The 19,663-nt window shown below is 45.5% G+C and overlaps 1 protein-coding gene across 3 annotated transcripts in view; it reads left to right on the plus strand.

The window, feature by feature from the left end:
- The first annotated feature begins 464 nt into the window (after positions 1-464).
- The window catches only part of kcnab1b (potassium voltage-gated channel subfamily A regulatory beta subunit 1b), a 44,574-nt gene continuing 25,375 nt past the window's right edge, over positions 465-19,663 (plus strand). The window contains exons 1-4 of one of the 3 annotated variants that reach the window (XM_080503877.1): positions 465-610; positions 4,202-4,366; positions 5,084-5,537; positions 6,181-6,662. In XM_080503877.1, the coding sequence (XP_080360003.1) occupies positions 6,448-6,662 (215 nt within the window). In that variant the 5' untranslated portion in view covers positions 465-610; positions 4,202-4,366; positions 5,084-5,537; positions 6,181-6,447. Of the gene's footprint in view, positions 611-4,170; positions 4,367-5,078; positions 5,538-6,180; positions 6,663-19,663 lie in introns of those variants that run through there. The other 2 variants (XM_080503879.1, XM_080503878.1) reach the window with 2 other exon arrangements.

The following is a 19,663-nucleotide window of genomic DNA, read 5'->3' on the forward strand; positions in this document are numbered from 1 at the left end:
GAGTGTGTGAACATGTGAAGTGTGTCAAGACTCGATCATCACAGTTGAATGATGGTTCTCACCCGGGAGCTGCAGAGAAGAATTTGATTGATTTGAATGCGGAGCTCAGAGGCATTTGGAACAACCTCAGTGTTAATCATAACAGTGTTTCTCAACCGGACGTCCTGGACCACGGTGGTGGCAGGGGCCTGAGACCAAAGGTGCCCCATGCTTTGCCTGCTCTGTTTTACACATGTTGAAGAAATCAAGAAACTTCAAAATCTCAATTACAGCTCCTTGCTTTTATGATGAGATTGTGGAAGTTTGTGTGTCTGTGTGTATGCGTGTATTCAGGAAGTAGATGTGCTGCTAAGTAGCTTTTAAAGTGAGATAATTGACATTCTTACTTCATTTCATTTTCACATCCAAAAAGAAAAAAAAACAATTATTTACCATATTTTGATATATCCCTTGATGCAACAGGTCACTGAGGTCCAAAGTTCCAGATATTGCAACGCAAGAAAAGGTGCCACCCAAGACACAAGCGTCCGTTCCCCCACTGAGGACGTCCTTCCCCTGCAAGGCACACATGGGAAGACTTTGCCTTCTGATTAAGAAACAGCTTTCGAATGTGAGAGTTGCACCATCCCTAATTTCAATTCAGTTCAACTTTATTTATATAGCACCAAATACAACACAGTCATTCCTCGGTGCGTTTAACATAGAAAATAAAAAAACCCAACGGATCCACAGGAGCAAGCAGGTTTATTTGCGACTGTGGAAAGAAAAACTCTCTAACAGGAAGAAACCTTTGTAGAAACCAGAGTCAGAGGTGGAGGAATTCTGCTGACCGGTTGGGGTGAAAGGATGGAGGAGAGGAGAGGAGAGGAGAGGAGAGGAGAGGAGAGGAGAGGAGAGGAGAGGAGAGGAGAGGAGAGGAGAAGAGAGGAGAGGAGAGGAGAGGAGAGGAGAGGAGAGGAGAGGAGAGGAGAGGAGAGGAGAGGAGAGGGAAGATAGAGAGAGAGATTAAGAGGATAGAGGAGAGGAGAAGTAGGGAAGAGAGAGAGATTGGGTGGGGAGATACAAACCTTGATTTGGGAAATCGGCAAGAAACAGACCCTGGTCCGGGTAGAGGGAGGTAGAGGGAGGTAGAGAGAGAGGTAGAGGGAGGTAGAGAGAGGTAGAGGGAGGTAGAGAGAGAGGTAGAGGGAGGTAGAGAGAGAAGTAGAGGGAGGTAGAGAGAGGTAGAGGGAGGTAGAGAGCGGTAGAGAGAGAGAGGTAGAGGGAGGTAGAGAGCGGTTAGAGAGCGGTAGAGAGAGAGAGGTAGAGAGCGGTAGAGAGAGAGAGGTAGAGTGAGGTAGAGAGAGGTGTAGAGAGAGGAAGAGAGAGATTTAGAGAGAGGTAGAGAGAGGTTGAGCGAGGTGTAGAGAGGTAGAGAGAGGTGGAGAGAGGTAGAAAGAGGTTGAGAGATTATTAGAGAGAGAGGGAGAGAGGTAGAGAGAGTGGTAGAGAGAGGTAAGAGAGTGGTAGAGAGAGAGGTAGAGAGTGGCAGAGAGAGAGGTAGAGAGAGAGGTAGAGGGAGAGATAGAGAGAGGTAGAGAGAGGTAGAGAGAAGTGTAGAGGAAGGTAGAGAGAGCAGTAGAGAGAAGTAGAGAGTGGCAGAGAGAGAGGTTAGAGAGAGCGGTAGAGAGAGAGGTAGAGAGAGATAGAGAGAGAGGTAGAGAGAGGTAGAGAGGGAGGTAGAGAGAGGTAGAGAGAGGTAGGAGAGAGAGAGATAGAGAGAGAGGTAGAGAGAGGTAGAGAGAGGTAGAGAGAGAGATAGAGAGAGAGGGTAGAGAGAGGTAGAGAGGTAGAGAGAGGTAGAGAGAGAGGTAGAAAGAGGTAGAGAGAGGTAGAAAGAGAGATAGAGAGAGAGGTAGAGGGAGAGGGTAGAGAGGGAGGTAGAGAGAGGTAGAGAGAGGTAGAGAGAGAGATAGAGAGAGAGGTAGAGAGAGGTAGAGAGAAGTGTAGAGGAAGGTAGAGAGAGCGGTAGAGAGAAGTAGAGAGTGGCAGAGAGAGAGGTAGAGAGAGAGGTAGAGAGAGTGGTAGAGAGAGTGGTAGAGAGAGAGATAGAGAGAGAGGTAGAGAGAGAGGTAGAGAGAGTGGTAGAGAGAGAGATAGAGAGAGAGGTAGAGGGAGAGGTAGAGAGAGTGGTAGAGAGAGAGATAGAGAGAGAGGTAGAGGGAGAGGTAGAGAGGGAGGTAGAGAGAGAGGTAGGTAGAGAGAGAGATAGAGAGAGAGGGAGAGGGAGAGGTAGAGAGGGAGGGGGGAGGGGGTGTTTTAAAGCAACCCTAACTGTAAATGTTAGTGAATAGAGAAGTTTTAAGTCTGGCCTTAAAAATAGAGACTGTTTCAGCCTCCCGAACTGAAACTGGATCTGGTTCCACAAGACGGGAGCTTGAGAGCTGAAGGCTCAGCCTCCATTCTTCTTTTAGAAAACTGAGGAACCTCCAGTAAACCAGCACTCTGAGAACCAAGTGTTCTTCTGGGGAGATACAGGACTAACAGTTCTTTAAGATATGATGGGGCCTGGTTGTTAAGAGCTTTATAGGTTAGAAGACGGATTTTAAATTCTATTCTAGATTTAACAAGGAGCCAATGAAGAGAGGTTGGTATTGGAGTGATGTGATCTCTTATGCATCTAATGAAGATATAAAGTTCACAGGATACCAAGGAGTTCTCTCTCTCTTCTTGTGAGCTGCTCGCGGGCACAGAGCCAGAGTTCTCTACAGACAAAACATTTCATGTGATTCTTTAACTTTGTACTTCTGCAATAAATGTCTTCAAAATGAAGATGGATGACTGTTGAACCACACAGTCAAGATACAATCATCTTGTGGTTGTTTTAAATAACGGTTGAATGCAAGACTTAAAAATCTTTTTCCATATTAAATTATACATTTCACAGCTGGGACCGCCACGCTACAGAATGAAAAACATCACTCATTAAGCGCTGCACAGATGCTTTTGTTTAGTTAGATCTGGCAAGCTTGTATTTGCTGGGCTTTTGTACAAAAACTATTTATTTATCAGCACCCCCCTCCTGTGGATGTATCTCTTGCTTACAACAGTTTGAGAAAGACTCCTCAGACCCTCCTGATGGTACCCCAGCTGTGGTCGTTTGAACCTGCTGATACCTGCTGAGCCAACCAGGCCCTACAAGGCCTCTCTTTGGTCCTTGCCAGCTTCCTGAACTACGGTGTCCACCGGTGTGTCCTTGGTTTCCAACATGACAGGCACCAACCAGCCTCGTGCCACAGCTGCACAATGGAGGTCTAAAACTAAACCAATTATACTTTATTAGATCCCTTGGAGAAACTCCTTTTTTTCAGCATAGCCAAATACTACTTGTAGGGTCCAGAGGTGTGGCCACATTACGACACTCCCGGGAGCTGATGGGGGTTAAAGGTCTTGCTCAGCAACAGGAAGCCTTTTGGACAGAATCCTCTGCTAGCCTCTTCTGCTAGTCTGCTTGATCATGGCGTTTTGCTGTGAACAATCCATGAGGAGCACAGACGTTCCAACAACAACTCACCATCAGATCAGGCTGGCCCTTCCTCCCAAACACACTCTAGCAGGTTACCCACACATTGCTGATGTCCAGGGTTGAGTCCAAGTGACCCAAGTCTGGACAAGCTACATGATTTTTTAAAAATATTTCCTATTCATGGTTGAGATGTGATGTGTTTGTCTGGGCCTTCGTTCCAGACCTGTCCCCATTGGCTGGCCCTACTGGGAGCAAGCACTCCCTGCAGGGTAGCTCTGGAGACCAGTAGACCTAGAACCAGATGTTCTCAGCTCCTATCAAACGTTCACCTCCAGTGATGCTCCGTTCATTTTACAATCATCCTTGACTTTAGAGAAAAACGATGGGCCCTTTATACACATCTTTTTTGTGAGTGTCGACTGTGATCAAACACAATCTTAATGATCTAAATAAAGCTGCATTGGCCTGGAGGATTGTGGATGTTCAATGAACCATGAAATGCTGCATTGTCACATTACTGCTCAGTGGGGGAGGAAAGTAAGACGCTGCTCTGCTGGAACGTCGCTTTATGCGTTATTTCACCGTAACACTTCTACCGGGTGGTGAGCTGTTCCTCAGTGTTGGTCTTTCTTCCACAACAGCAACGTATAGCTTTTTCTTTTGCAGTGGAAAACATGCAGCTTGTTTCTGCTGTAGATATTTGTGGGTCACGTCTTGGCAGTGATCAGAGAGAAAACAGCGCTGGAAGGAGGGCATGAAGGCAGACAACAAAAAGTGGGTCCAGCCAGAATAATCACCTCATAAGTGGAGCACAATAAAGTGAAGCAGCCCAGCAACATGTAGGTTAGTGTCAATAAACAGGTTTGTTCCTCACTGAGACCCTGAATGAGGTTGGTTTGTTTGAGTAAAAGAATACTCATGCCTCTCTCTCTCTCTCTCTCTCTCTCTTGCTTTCTCTCTCTCTCTCTCTCTCTCTCTCTCTCTCTCTCTCTCTCTCTCTCTCTCTCTCTTGCTTCTCTCTCTCTCTCTCTCTTGCTTTCTCTTCTCTCTCTTGCTTTCTCTCTCTCTCTCTTGCTTTCTCTCTCTCTCTCTGTATAACTCTCCCCCTTCTCTCTCTCTCTCTTGCTCTTGCTCTCTCTCTCTCCTGCTTTCTCTCTCTCTCTCTCTCTTGCTTTCTCTCTCTCTCTCTGTATAACTCTCCCCCTTCTCTCTCTCTCTCTTGCTCTCGCTCTCTCTCTCTCTTGCTTTCTCTCTCTCTCTCTCTGTATAACTCTCCCCCTTCTCTCTCTCTCTCTTGCTCTCGCTTTCTCTCTCTCTCTCTCTCTCTTGCTTTCTCTCTCTCTCTCTGTATAACTCTCCCCCTTCTCTCTCTCTCTCTTGCTCTCGCTCTCTCTCTCTCTTGCTTTCTCTCTCTCTCTCTCAATCTGTATAACTCTCCCCTTCTCTCTCTCTCTCTTGCTCTCGCTCTCTCTCTCTCTTGTTTTCTCTCTCTCTCTGTATAACGTTCCCCCTTCTCTCTCTCTCTCTCGCTCTCTCTCTCTCTCTCTCTCTCTCTCTCTCTCTCTCATGGCAGCACAGTGAAAATCACTGCAGTTCTCTGAGCCAGTCATTCAGAGCTGGTTCTCTGCACTCGCCGTCTCTCTCCCTCATTCAGCGCTTGGCTCGCTGTCCTCAACACTGCTCGCCTCCTCACTGCATCTGTCCTCCTCTCCCCAAAGTGGAGGTACCATGCATCCCCCTCTCTCCTCCTCCTCCTCCTCCTCCTTTTCTTTGCCTGTCCACTTCCACTCCAGTGTGCCTTTATCAAACCGAGGACTGTTGCTGCACGGCCGGGCACCATAAAAAAGCTCTGCGACTCGCTGGAAAGGACTTTGGAGTCAGCGTGCCGCGTCTGGAGACGGCTGCTCTTGTTGGGATGCAGATCTGTGCAGGACCTCTGCTCTCTGTGTAACGCCACTCAACGTCCTTGTCAGAGTTACAGGAGACAAAGTCAAGCTCCTCATCCTCGTTCTCACGGAGCGCTGGCAACTGTGTAAGAACTCAGTTTGTATTATGTGAGCTTGTGTTGTCAGTGGATACTTTCACGTCAGAGATTTTTATGCATGTACAGTTATTTTTTGCAAGAATTTGTCTTTTAGTGAAAGCATGACCTTTTAAAAAAAAAAAAACTGTGTGAATGGAAGTGTGCATGCGAGTGTAGCGTGTCGAGAACACTGTGTAGTTTTGCAGTGGTCCTCTCCTCTCTCCAGGTGTTTGACTAAAAGGCTTTGTCGTGGTTGAATGGCATGAAAGACTCCCCAGACACCCACAACTCCTGGCAACCTGACAAGTTCACACACTAAAGTCAGAGAGAAAACAGAAACACACCAACTGGAGAGCAGCAGGCATCTGTTTTGGAAAAGAAGTGTAAAACACACACAGAGGGGTGAGGGAAATAAAACAGCAGAGACCCAGGAAGAGAAAAAGGAGATAGAAAAAGAAAAGTAGGGCAGAGTTGTGCTCATTCTAAACGTGGTTACATCAGAGGAGTTCAGAGATGTGAACAAAAGACCTTAAACTGGGAAAACAGAGGTTTCTAAAGTCAGTCTTGTTCTGCTTTGACAGGATAGTTTTCTTGCTCTGGGCGATCACAGTACATCTTCTTCACACCCCTCCCTCCTCTCTCATGTTTTCAGGTGGAGTCAAACAAGTTCAGGATTCCCATCTCAGCTTGTCACACACTGACCGGGACTGCAGCATTGACATGTTCCATCGAGACCTGCGATCCGCCACTGAATAGTCTCATGCTGCCTTCTGTGGTTCCCTTATGAGATTCAGCAGGACCAGGCGAAGCTGGCCTGGACCGTTGGCTTTCAACCTCACGTACGGACTGACAGGAAGAAACTGAGCCTCGAGCAGTCTCATTTGTCTCGGAGCAACTGTCGTGGTGTCTGCAACCAGCCATGCAGGTGTCCTTTGCATGCACGGACCACGGCCTGAAGGCCCCTCGCAATGGCGAGCACAGCAAGCAGAACGCCACCAGCCCCAACACGGCCAGCCAGGCCAGGGCTCGCTTCCGCACCGTGGCCCTGATCGCTCGCAGCCTGGGCTCCTTCACCCACCGCTACCACCACAACCTCAAGGAGTCCACGGCCAAGCTCACCGGCATGAAGTACCGGTACGTAACCTGGAGGAGGCTGTGTGAAGGGAGAGAGAGTGAAGAGGATGTTCTTATCTTAGTCTCTTATCCTTGAAAGTAAACCGCGTGCAAACCCTCTGCCACCGCGGTGTGAGGAAAAGGTAATAAATGAGACCTGAAACATGTCTAAGAAAGAGGTGGGCCAGAGGATGAGGATTTACTGTATGAGCAATGACAGGTGATGAGTGGGCTGGCGTGTGCCTTCCTGTGACCGTGTGTTTGCTTCAGGACGGACAGAAAGAAACACTGAGCACTGTCGTCTGATCCTGGACTGCTCATCTTGCATCTTTCGCTGTTTCTTCAACGTGAACCATTTTATATTTTACAATTTGACAATGATCAGAAGAAATAGTCCGGGAAAAACACAGATAAAAAGTTTGAATATGAATTTAAGTAGTATGCATGATCAATTACCTAATACAACAAAAACCCAAAATATTTAACCAATGGATGTAGCTGCCATTGCAAAGTGCTCTCTCCACTCAATAGGAGCCATTTCTGGTTCAGAGTCTTACTGAAGGATGTTTTGACATGGACAGGGGGAGATGGGGAATGGAACCTGCAACCTTCTAATTCAGAGACAATCACTATATCAGCTGTGGCCCAGCCAGCCACAGGTACTTCTAAATATTAAAAGTACCAAAGTAGACAATATGGTAGGGCTCATACTTGAGCAAAGATTAAATTGAAGATTTCTCATTACTTAATTAGAGTAATGTGAGAATTTGTGATGTTTTTTTGCTCAATAAAATCTATTTTTATAGATGGTCACATGAAGAAATGACATACAAATAATGATATTTTCATTGATGATCGTGATAATGACCACTTAAACTTCCAAAACTTAAACTTAGCAAGTGATGCTGCACATGAAAACAAGTGTAGTAAACATTTTTGAAAATACTTCCTCTTCACATTTGTTACAATAACATAACAATACAGCACTTATTAATTGTATTTAATTATAGTCACTGCATATAAAAGAGGTTACAATAAGACAATTTCAAGCAAGCTTCAATACATCTAGAAAATCACGTTTAGGCTCCTGCATCTTTGTAGTGCAGCAGAACTCAGAATAGCATGAGAGACACCTTCAAGATATAAGACATGAAATATATAGAGGATTCATCTTTTACCAAATGTAATTGACATATAAATGTGTTCATTTTTTATGATTCTATACTTGTTTCGTTTCAATGCCCTATAAGAAGCAATTGCATTGATGAATTGGGCAGAAACAGAAGACGTGTGGAGGTTATCAAATATTGTTTACCGGCTCCATGAAGAGAAAATAATCTGTGGACAGGGGAAGAGTAAAAGGTGTGCACATGTACAATTGAAATGCAAATGTGATATTGAGACAGTGAGCATGAAGGAAGCTGTGAAACATGTGCACCAGCTGTTCAGCGATGTCACTGAAGATGTGCAATATGGGTAAAGGGGGAAAAAAACTCAATCATCCGTATTAAATTTCCCTCAAGTATGGATGGACACAAAGTTTCACAACAGCAGCTCTAGTTTCTTTTCTTAAAACTTGTCAGTTCAAGAGACTCACAGTTAAAACTCCAACGTAGTGACATTAAATGGGAAAACATTCAGGTTCTCTCTCTTCCCAGATAAACTGCACAGCATGCAAATCTGCAGCCTTTCTGGTGTTTGTAATTATAATAAGCTTCTATTCAACATAAAATATTAGCTCCAGTCTTCAGAATGCATGCACGCTCCACAGCAGGGGACACTGATTTGATCGGGGTTGACTACTTTGGCAGGCATATTTTGCAAATAACTTAATTTTGAGCGAAGTCAGTTCATTTGAAACGGAACCATTTCCAAGCTTGTGAGGTCGACTCCCGTCTCGTCACCAATTCATCCACTGAGAACGGCGATTCCTGCATATTTCCTAAATGCGAGGCTCAGCCATGTGTTTTGTCGCCGCCTGACAATGCTTGTGGGAGAGCGGGTTATCGTCACGTGGCAGAATCCTGCCTGCTGGTTGGCTTCTGAGGCATCTCCTGCACCTTATGTGCCTCGATGATGTAGCACAGCATCAAAACAACATTTCCGATAACACCGTAGACGATATATATCGCACAGCTCTGCTGAAGAGACGTGACGAGTTTGGTTATAGATGTTTCTGCAGTGGAAAGACTGTCATGCACCGAATAATACAGCTAACAAACTGCTCAAAATAATGATTTTACATGAGACCTTATAATAACAGTAATTATTCAGGATGTTCAATTTATCACAATTAATTTCCTTCCAGTCTGTACAAATCAAAGTGCTCCCCGGATGATTAATAGGCTGGTAATTTGATATAATAGAACTGAGTAAACCAACAGCACACCATAAATAATAAAAATACATTTGAATATCTTTGCATGTGAAAAAGCAGATAAAATGTAATCTAAGCCAAAAAAAGAAAATACTACACCACAAATAAATGGTATGGAGAATAAGAAGAACTAAAACATAACTAATACATTCAGGTAAAAGGTCAATAAAGTAAAAGACAGAAAAAAACCAAAAGTTCGTCAATGAAGTAAAGTAATTCAATGTATTACATACCTGATATATTACCAAGTAATCTTTTCACAATTTACCCTTAACTATTAATAATTTACAATCAGGACATTTAATATATCCTACTTGATTTCAATACGACCTTTTAGTTGGTACAAAACAAAATAAACTGAGTTTGGCCAAACTGGATAGAGACCAGAGACCTTCTGCAGGACGGACCTCAGTTTGGACCAGATCCTCCTCAGAGACCGTCAGACCTTCCCCATGTCACTGGTCTTTCTGATGAGTTCGTTGGTGTCGGACAACCTCAGCCTGCTGCCCCGGCATGAACAGCACCGAGGGACAGAGTTCAACACCACAGACTCAGAAGACCTTCAATACAGAAGACCTTCAGACTCATAGAGGATCTCCAGCATATTGTGTGAGACGTTAAAGGACCTCAGCCACCTCAACAAATAGAGACGGCTTTAACCCTTCTTGGAAAGGATTCCAGTGTTCTGGACCTAGTCCAGTTTGGTGTCTATGACCACCCACAGATATTTGCAGTCGTCCATGATGTCCACACTCAGGTCATCCCTCAGCTCCCTGGTCTTTGTCTCACTGAGCAGCAGATGAAGTCGTCCATGGTCACACTGTTCTCGGCCTCATCAGCCCTGCTGGAACATCCAACTACTGCAGAGCCGTCAGAAACCTTCTGGAGAAGGTCCCAGTGCAGCAGCTGAAGTCCAGGGCGTGGAGGGTGAAGAGAAAGTGAGAGAGGGTTTCCATCAATATATGGGCTAAAGTACAATGTTCAATAAAAAGCCTAACTGATGAGAGACGCACTTACTTAATTCTAATTCAGTTAGATAGATAGATAGATAGATAGATAGATAGATAGATAGATAGATAGATAGATAGATAGATAGATAGATAGATAGATAGATAGATAGATAGATAATTACTTTATTCATCCCCGAAGGGAAATTGTTTTGTTGCAGCAATCTGATACATACGAATATTATAAAATACAATAGAATAGTAATAAAAGTAAAAATTTAAAATATAAAAACATCTGGGTATAAGACATAAAGTAAAGCACAGAACAAAACATGGGCACTTAGAAATAAGCACGAGATAAAAGCAAGATAAATAAATAGATAATATGTATCTATTTAATCAACGTAATTTAGTCCAGGTGGTGATGATTGAGGCTCTGACGGAGGTAGACGAGTTAAAAAGTCTTATTGCCGTGGGGCAATTAGAGCAGCAGGTTGAATCAGTCTGTTGCTGAAGCTGCTCTTCAGCTGGTCCAGTGTCTTGTGGAGGGCTGGGAGGGATTGTCCATGATTGCTAGCAGTTTTGCCAGCATCCTGTCCTCCACCACCTCCTCCAGGTGACCAGCTTGGAGCCAACAACAGACTCTGCCTTCCTGATCAGTTTGTTCAGTCTGTTGGCGTCCTTTGCCTTGATGCCCGCACCCCAGGACCCCCCAGGACACCCCAGGACACCGCAGGACACCCCAGGACACCCCAGGACACCCCAGGACACCCCAGGACACCCCAGGACACCGCAGGACACCCCAGGACACCCCAGGACACCGCAGGACACCCCAGGACACCCCAGGACACCGCAGGACACCGCAGGACACCCCAGGACACCCCAGGACACTGCAGGACACCCCAGGACCCCCCAGGACACCCCAGGACACCGCAGGACACCCCAGGACACCCCAGGACACCGCAGGACACCCCAGGACACCACAGCAAAAAAGATGGTGCTTGCAACGACAGACTGATAGAACATGTGCAGCATCTTGTTGCAGACATTAAAGGACCTGAGCCTCCTCAGGAAGTGAAGCCGGCTCAGGCCCTTCTTGTAGAACCTGTATGTTGGTGGACCAGTCCAGTTTATGGTCCAGTGTGACACCCAGGTATTTATAGGAGTCCACTAAGTCCACGTCCTTCCCACTGATGCTGACTGGAGAGGGCAGGGGCTTGTTCAATGTTTCAATGTTTCAATTGATGAAAAGAAGAACAGAAGTTCAATGTTTATTTGAAAGGTAGTGTAAACCATATATTTTAATATAAGAGAGAAATAATTGGTTATTTTTATTAACTTATTATTGAAAGTTGTTAATTTCACCCAGTGTGTTTTGTCTGCATGTGGCTCCGTACAGCTGTTTGTGTGTGTGTGTGTGTGTGTGTGTGTGTGTGTGTGTGTGTGTGTGTGTGTGTGTGTGTGTGTGTGTGTGTGTGTGTGTGTGTGTGTGTGTGTGTGTGTGTGTGTGTGTGTGTGTGTGTGTGTCTGCGTGTGTGTGTGTGTGTCATGTGACGGTGAAGACAAGCGCTGCTCCAGATGTGTGTGTGGGAGTTGTAACCAGGCCGGCCAAGTAAACAAAGTCCTCTCATCTCAGTGAGTGGGCTCTTAACCCAGAGCGGAACAGTAGCTTTCACCTCACACTGTGAACTCGCTGGAGAGGGCGACTCTGCCGTTTACTGAGAGCACAAGAGGAGGAGGAGGAGGAGGAAGAGGAGGCTAAGTACAGATGAAGTCAGAAAAAAAAACCAACAGTGGGAGATTTGGATGAATGGGAAAATTGGGGCTCACAGGTCAGGTCACAGAACGATTGAAAGCAGCTCCAAGTGCCTGCTTGTCACGCAATCTCTTCTCGTTTCCATAACAACACCAAAACAGGCGTATTCAATCTGCCCCCAGCACCAAACAAGCCTGCTCGCCGTGCCAACTGGTTCCCATTTATACACACTTATTATCACACGCGTTCATTCAAAGTTTCAATGGAATCCTCCAAATATCCTCACTTTTATATAAAACAATCAAACACTTTTCAAAGACCGGAATGTCATGAACACGTTATCATCAAACACGAGTATGAAATGAAACGGCTGTGGAAAAGGGCTTTATTTATATATATGTATGTCTATATGTATGTATGTATGTATGTATGTGTGTGTGTGTGTGTGTGTGTGTGTGTGTGTGTGTGTGTGTGTGTGTGTGTGTGTGTGTGTGTGTGTGTGTGTGTGTGTGTGTGTGTGTGTGTTGGTACGTACGTACGTACGTACGTACGTATGTATGTATGTATTTATTCATTCATTCATTCCTCTGATCCAAACAGGTCTTCTTTAATTCCACCTGCCAGAGAAGAGGCCATCAAACAAATGATCTATCCACCCATCCATCCACCCATCCATCCACCCATCCATCCACCCATCCATCCACCCATCCATCCACCCATCTATCCACCCATCCATCCACCCATCCATCCACCCATCCATCCACCCATCTATCCACCCATCTATCCACCCATCTATCCACCCATCCATCCACCCATCTATCCACCCATCCATCCACCCATCCATCCACCCATCCATCCACCCATCCATCCACCCATCTATCCACCCATCTATCCACCCATCTATCCACCCATCCATCCACCCATCTATCCACCCATCCATCCACCCATCCATCCACCCATCCATCCACCCATCCATCCACCCATCCATCCACCCATCCATCCACCCATCTATCCACCCATCCATCCACCCATCCATCCACCCATCCATCCATCCATTTGGGACAAATGATGAGTTTGTAAAGAGTAAAACTGAAAAAAAAAGAATGTAATGGATTTTCTTCAATAGAAATAACTGCAGTCGCAGGATTTTGATGTAGTCTGAGTAATGGACACTGCTGAGAGTGATGCGTGCTTTGTGATGTATCATCGCTGGCTACAGTCAAACAGCCAAACGTGAATGCTGCAGTCAGTGCGTTTGGTTTTCTTGGTTTCACTTTCATGTGCATCAGGAGGCATAATATTAAAATTATTCTTGCTTTTAAATTGTTAATTTAAACTTTTTCACGGTCTTCTCATGCCACTAAACAAAACCAACCTATCTGTCATGCTACTGATGGAAAGGAGATAGAAAAGGCTCATCGAAACTTTCTCAGTAGAAGCTGAAGATAAAAACAACTGTTTTTCATTGTCTGCAGATCCAAACAGCCGTTTTAATTGTGAAGCACAAAGATGACCACTTGGTGAAGATAAAACAAGTAGTGAGATGTGTGAGTTTATTATGAGAGTTGCTTACATTTTAAACGGTTACATTTTGCCATGCAAGCGGATCATTGGTCAATAAAAAGGGGGATGGGTTCTCTTGTTGCACCCTGCTTGTATGGCTTCCAAAGCCATCTGACAGGAACTTTCTTTTCTCCTGAAGTAATGCCAACTTCCTTGAAGTTAATCTCTGCGTGATGGCGGATCACACTCAGACATGTTCTCCAAGATGAGAGCGCGAGTATTTGTGGGCGTACGTGTTGGCACATGGCATCACATACATGAGCGCACGTATGTGCATCTGATTTGCGTGGATCCGAGGCGCCACGCTGGGAACATCTGAAGGCGTTGCAAGTTGAAGCACAAGAAGCAATGTGCAGAGCGAGCGAGCATAAACTAATAATACCACCACCCCCAGCATTTTAGTTGTCATGGCGATCCAAATATAGTGTAGTAGCATATAAACGCGGTGTCCCCCGGTTGAAACCACAGAAGGCAGTTGACCTAAACCTTCTTTCCAAACATGCGACGCAGCAAAGCGTGCGGCAGATTATTTCTGGTGTGTGGTGGTGGTGGGGGGAGGGGGGGGGGGGGGGGGGGGGGGGGGGGGCTGGACCAAAGATCATAATGCTCATTAGGCAGCAGAAGGCCTTTTGACGATCCAGGAGGTTTTCTGGAAGGTTCCGCATGGTCGGTTCAGAGCTGTGCTGCAAATGGGCTTGAAAAAGCCCGTCTGTTGGTCGTGTGGATGCCAGAGCCTGCGAGCGCTGTGTTTACATCACTGTTTCTCTTTGACCGTGAGAGGGACGCAGGAAGCAGCGTCATCAGGTGCTTCTTGCGTGACGACCATTTCATCTCCCAGCTTTGCTTTGTTGCAATTTCCTGCTGGGTTTTTTTCCCCTAAAGTTTCTGGAAGAAATTAAATGTTTGTCCCATTTCAGCCCCATGGTGAATGTTATTCTTGCATTCAGAGAAAAATCTGCTTCCCCTCGAGCTGGATCCTCTAAATTGATCTTTTTATTTTCTCCTTCCTTTGAGCCCCTGAATGTAATGAGGCAACAGCCACCAGACCTCGCAAGTCTGAACAAGTGAGTTCTGCTGAACACATTCATTTCTCCGGAGTCACTGAAAACCAACAGCACAGGATGAATTGTGTTTTAAAAACATTCTCAAGCAGATCGTTTTATATGACCAATTCAAGGAAGTGCAGAGGCTCACAGGTAGAGTTCAAGGAGACTTCCAGGTTTGAAGTTACAAAAACTCATGTCACACATGACACACGCAAGGGCAACATGATCTATGGTGTTGATGATATAATAATAGTGGTTGGTGAAGGAGTAAAATTCAGTGGATGTACTCAAATACTCAAGTTAAAAATTAACATGCATTTTTTAACGTTATCATTACACGACATGTTTATTCTGATCTGTGCTATTTTTAATGAGGAGGCATCAAACTGACGACGAACAGATTAACAGATCCTATTGTGTGGAGATGAAAACACTGAGGTTCCCACTGAGCTTGCGTCTCAGACTGATGCTCGGTGAATCATTTGCCTTGTTGTTGCGCTCTGTGTGCTCCTGTTTGTGGTTTTTGGCCGACCCCGAGTGCCTGCATGTGTGTTTGCATGATTTCATGCATCTCTGCCTCCACTGCTGCAGCACAGACCTCTGGTGTGTTTCCTCTCTCCGACTCGCGTTCGTTGCCTTATTTTTCATCTTCCATCAAAAGTCCTCATCAGCGTTCAATAGAATAAAGCTGTTTTCTGTTCCAACATGGGTTGTTTCAGCAGTTGTCTCGGCCGATTTGCTGCGACGTGCAGCTCTAATGATGTGAGCCAGGATGTTGCACAACAGGGGCCCCCCGGCGGGGAGCTCCGCTCCACCTAAAGACCAAACAAGCCCCCGAGGACCAGAACCAAACAAGCTCTCCTTTAAAGAGCCAGGAAGTTTCTGAAAGCACGGCTTTTTAATTAAAGGTCAACGTTGCGATGCATCCAGTGAACATAATGATTCTACTTAAGTGTTGACTTGCAAATGTGATTTTCACTTTTCCCCTCAATTGTCCTCTGCGAACAGAATGTAATCTCTCACATAATTGGACGTATAAAACCCAAAGAACCTCTGCCGTGTGTACGCACCAGCAAAGGAAGGCTGTGAATTACAAAGCACTGCATAATCAGATTGAACCACAGCTCGAGGAATCGATTTCAGACGTCTTTACTCTTGGTGTAAATTTGACAGTAAACACGAATCGATCGAGGTAAATTGCTTTGAGGTCAGAGAATGTTAGTCTGCGTCACATATTAGCTGTTCTGTTCAGCCGGTCACCGTCACTGTAATCAACCCGTTTCTCATTAGGTGTGAGGAATCCACAAAACACTGAATCATTCACGTTTTTCAATCAACTAACATGCATGCTACGCTCACACATTTCTCTGTGGATGAGCTGCTCACCCATCGTTTACCGAGCAACAGTTATATCAATGAAAAGGATGCATTTGAGCCTTTTGAATCGCTGATGAGGGAGAAAAACTAACAGCAGCTGGATTGAAAGAGACAAGAAAACAATGTTGACTTGGACCCTGTGGAACACACACACACACACACACACACACACACACACACACACACACACACACACACACACACACACACACACACACACACACACACACACACACACACACACACACACACACACACACACACACACACACACACACACACACACACAGGGCCCTGTAGGGAGCTGGCGGCTGTCATTTCATATTTCCCGTCCACTGTCATATAGAAGGGCTTTATCTGCGGAGGGCGTTTGATCTGCTCAGACTTGGGGCTCGGACTTGCAGCTCTGCAGGCTCTCTCAGTATCCCTCTTTCCCTCTTTCCCTCTTCCTTGCGCTCTACTCATATCTCCTTCTCTGATGAAGAATCTGTTACACTCTAAATCTCTGCTGTCTGTCGTTCATATTTAATCATTTTTTCAATCTCAAAGTGGTCAATTCCACGTCTTTCCACACCCACACAAGTTCTGGTTTTTAAACGACATTCAGTATCTAAGCAGTGCTTTCCTCCGAGTTGATATCATGGCTTCCACTGAGGGAGTGATGGGAAGTGAGGAGGTGGGTGTTGTCTAATCCGTCCGCCCATCAAGGTTGACTCGTGTGGGTTTGCTTAGTCTACGTTAATCCCCTGCGAGTGAACAGTTTTATCCGTTTACTCTCAACCTTGACAAAAGTGTTTGCTGGCAAATATTGATCGGAACGATGTGGCGTGGGGAAACAGGAGAAACACCCGTCGATGCGAGCAGAGGGCCTTCTCTGGGGAAGGAAAGCAGGAGGTGATTGCAGGTTCAATGATAAAGTAAATGCATCATCCAGATGTTCACTTGGTTCCAGCCACTCATAATGGAAGGGGCTACATACAGTAGCAGCTCGCAGGATGCTCATAAGTGGTGACAGGTTTGTGTGAGGGGGCGTCATCAAATGACTCATTTGTCATTTTACTTCAAGGCTTCTTTTGGGCAGCATCCAAGCATGAGGGGCTGAGCCACACTCGGGCTTGCACAGGCGTCCATGTGCAACTCAGTGTGTACTTGTCATTCTCCCCGTGTGTTTGTGTGTGAGCATTTACAATAGAATCGTAGATACTCGCGCATCTCTATCCGAGCATTCCTTTTGTCCTCCTTTTGTCTCCCACGTACTCACAAGCGCTGCATTCTTCTTTGCCTTTTCCTTTGTTGGAATTGACATGTTGTAAACCCCAAATCATTAGCTTGTGTCTTCTTCACTTTCCAGCCCTGGATAGATGGAGGAATGCAGCGCCGCAGACTGCGTGCTTAATAATAGGGTATGGCCGGCGCTGCTGCTTCCTGGTTTTCGAAGAAAAACGGAGGGGACAGGAACAGAAACATGGCAGCTTCTCCAGCTGCTCAACATCAGCTTTGTACATCCTCCTCTCTCATTAAGTCACCCTCCATGTATTCAAGCTAGCGCATAAAGGATGCAAATAGCTCATGGAGCGACTCCAACATTAGCCTTTTTCCAAGGACAGTGGAAATGAAGCGTGCCTGCCAGCTTGCTTAATGTGGTGGAGGATGTGCATGAATGAACCACCGTCAACATCAAAACGGTATCAGTGGAGACCCCAGGCAGCAGTGGAGACCCCAGGCAGCAGTGGAGACCCCAGGCAGCAGAGGAGACCCCAGGCAGCAGTGGAGACCCCAGGCAGCAGTGGAGACCCCAGGCAGCAGAGGAGACCCCAGGCAGCAGTGGAGACCCCAGGCAGATCCATGTATAGTTAACAGTCATTCAGACATTTTTCCCACAGCAATAAATACTGTGTCAGACTTTGTGCAACTTCAGTGGGGGTTGTCCTCAGTAACCCAGACTAAACTCACACAGATCCAGTAGCGGTGCAGTCCTACCCCCCACCCCCCATAGCTCCCACTCTATAATACATCATACAATATCCAAACTCCTCCATCAAAGTTCAGACAAAAACTCGAACGACTGGTGACAGCAGTGAGATCTGCCGCCTCGATTTCTCCCGTCACGCTCTTCTCGGGGTCTTAATTACAACCCACATCGAAGCAGTCTAGTTATTTATCCAATCTGCCACACTTCACATGCAAACGTTGCTGTTTTATATCTTCGTTGAACTACTGGCTTCACGACCGACGTGCCCTCACGCCGGACACTTAATTGAATTGGCTGAAGGCACATTTACACAGCAACAAGCTCAAATTAGTTCTCCTTCACCCCTACACATGCAGGCTATTAGCGTGAGAACACGACTGCTGTTTTTTTATACAGCCTCATGTATTGTAATGAGTAAATCCCTCAAACCCCAGCTCAGTTCCAAGACCCTAATAGGAGATTGTTTCAGTTCCTGTTTGGACGAATTTTCCTCCCAAGATGAAGTGCATTCAGAGGGGGGATTTGTTTGCATGAATGCATGCATGTGGCCTTGATGAGTCTGTCAGAGCAGTATGTCTCAATTTCACAGCCCTTGCCTCGTGTCAGTTCCGCTATCTGATGACCGTGGCGTCAATCCCCTTGTCACAGCTTTCTTTCCCTGTCTGCATCCATCACGCCGAGGGGAGACACCTGTGGTGGCCGGAGGGAGAGCAATCTCTTCCTGCAGTCATCTGCACCGAACGATTAAACATTTTGCTCCACTTGAGTTTTTCCCTCCATCAGACTTGATGCAGCACAGATTGGAAACCAAAAGATGAAGGATTTAGACTCTGCAGTCTGTCGATGTCTCTGTTTATCTTCCGCGCTGATAATGAAAGTGCCTCAAGGACTCTCAGGCAGATCAGCTGGATGCCAACGAATCGTTATTGACGAGACATTCACCTGGATTGTAACTGTATTACTGTGAAGCTAATAGGTGTGCGACAAACTAACAAAGCAGCGAGAGAAAAGCAGTTGATGTCCTGGTACATGCCGATATGATGCAGCATCAATGCTGGAGAGAGAGAGAGATGAGCTCTCTGCATTTCTGTGCTTAAGACAATAACAGTAAAAGGCCCGCGGACTGAAGTTCTCCCTGCTGGAAGAGGAGAAAAGAGAAAAGAGCAGCGAGGGGGGAAGTAAAAGCCAACATGTCTCAAAAAGTAGCAGAACAAATCTGCCACATCCAGAGCACCAGAGTTAATTATGGTTTTCTTCTATTTGTGAAATATTTTTCAAGGTCTTCTGAGGGTTCCCCACTGGGTTCTCACAAGAGACGGGCTTACTCTCAACACAATAAATAAACTGCCCTGTCCAGTAATCTCTCATTTAGAATTCATGATTGACGCTGATCAGGGTGACCCTAGTGAATCCCCTCTTCATCCTAATTCACAAACAATCAGACATTGCTGTTGTTTCTACTGAAGTTACAATTGATATTTTTTGTCTCCTTAAGCTGGACTTTGATTGAATCCTCCAGTGAAGGGAATTTACCCCATCTCATGACAGTTTGCTCATTTTATTCCTAACTTATATGTTTGAGTGATTGACAGTTCACTGGTCACTTTTTATGTTTTCATTTATATTTGTTAAGAAATTCTATGAATAAAAGATGAAAAGTCGGTTGGTTTGAGATCAATTAGGCTGATTGTCTATTAAATGAGCAAATAAGAAGAATCCCAGCTCTCTAATTCTCCCGACAGCCTCACATCCTCCCAGAGAGCGTCTCAATTCACATTTACTCAGCATCAAGTCGTTCATGATGAAGTAATATCACAATCTCCCTTTATTTACCATCAACATGCTGCTGTTTTCAGTTTTAGTGATATAATTTGTCTCCTGCATCAGTTTGACTTTGTTTATGCATTAAGTTGCCCCATTAAGTTGCCCCGAGCAAAATAGAGGAGCAAAGTAATTGTAATCACGTTTGACGGATGATATCTTA

This window comes from Blennius ocellaris (genome assembly GCF_963422515.1).
Source record: "Blennius ocellaris genome assembly, chromosome: 10".
Lineage (NCBI taxonomy): Eukaryota > Metazoa > Chordata > Actinopteri > Blenniiformes > Blenniidae > Blennius > Blennius ocellaris.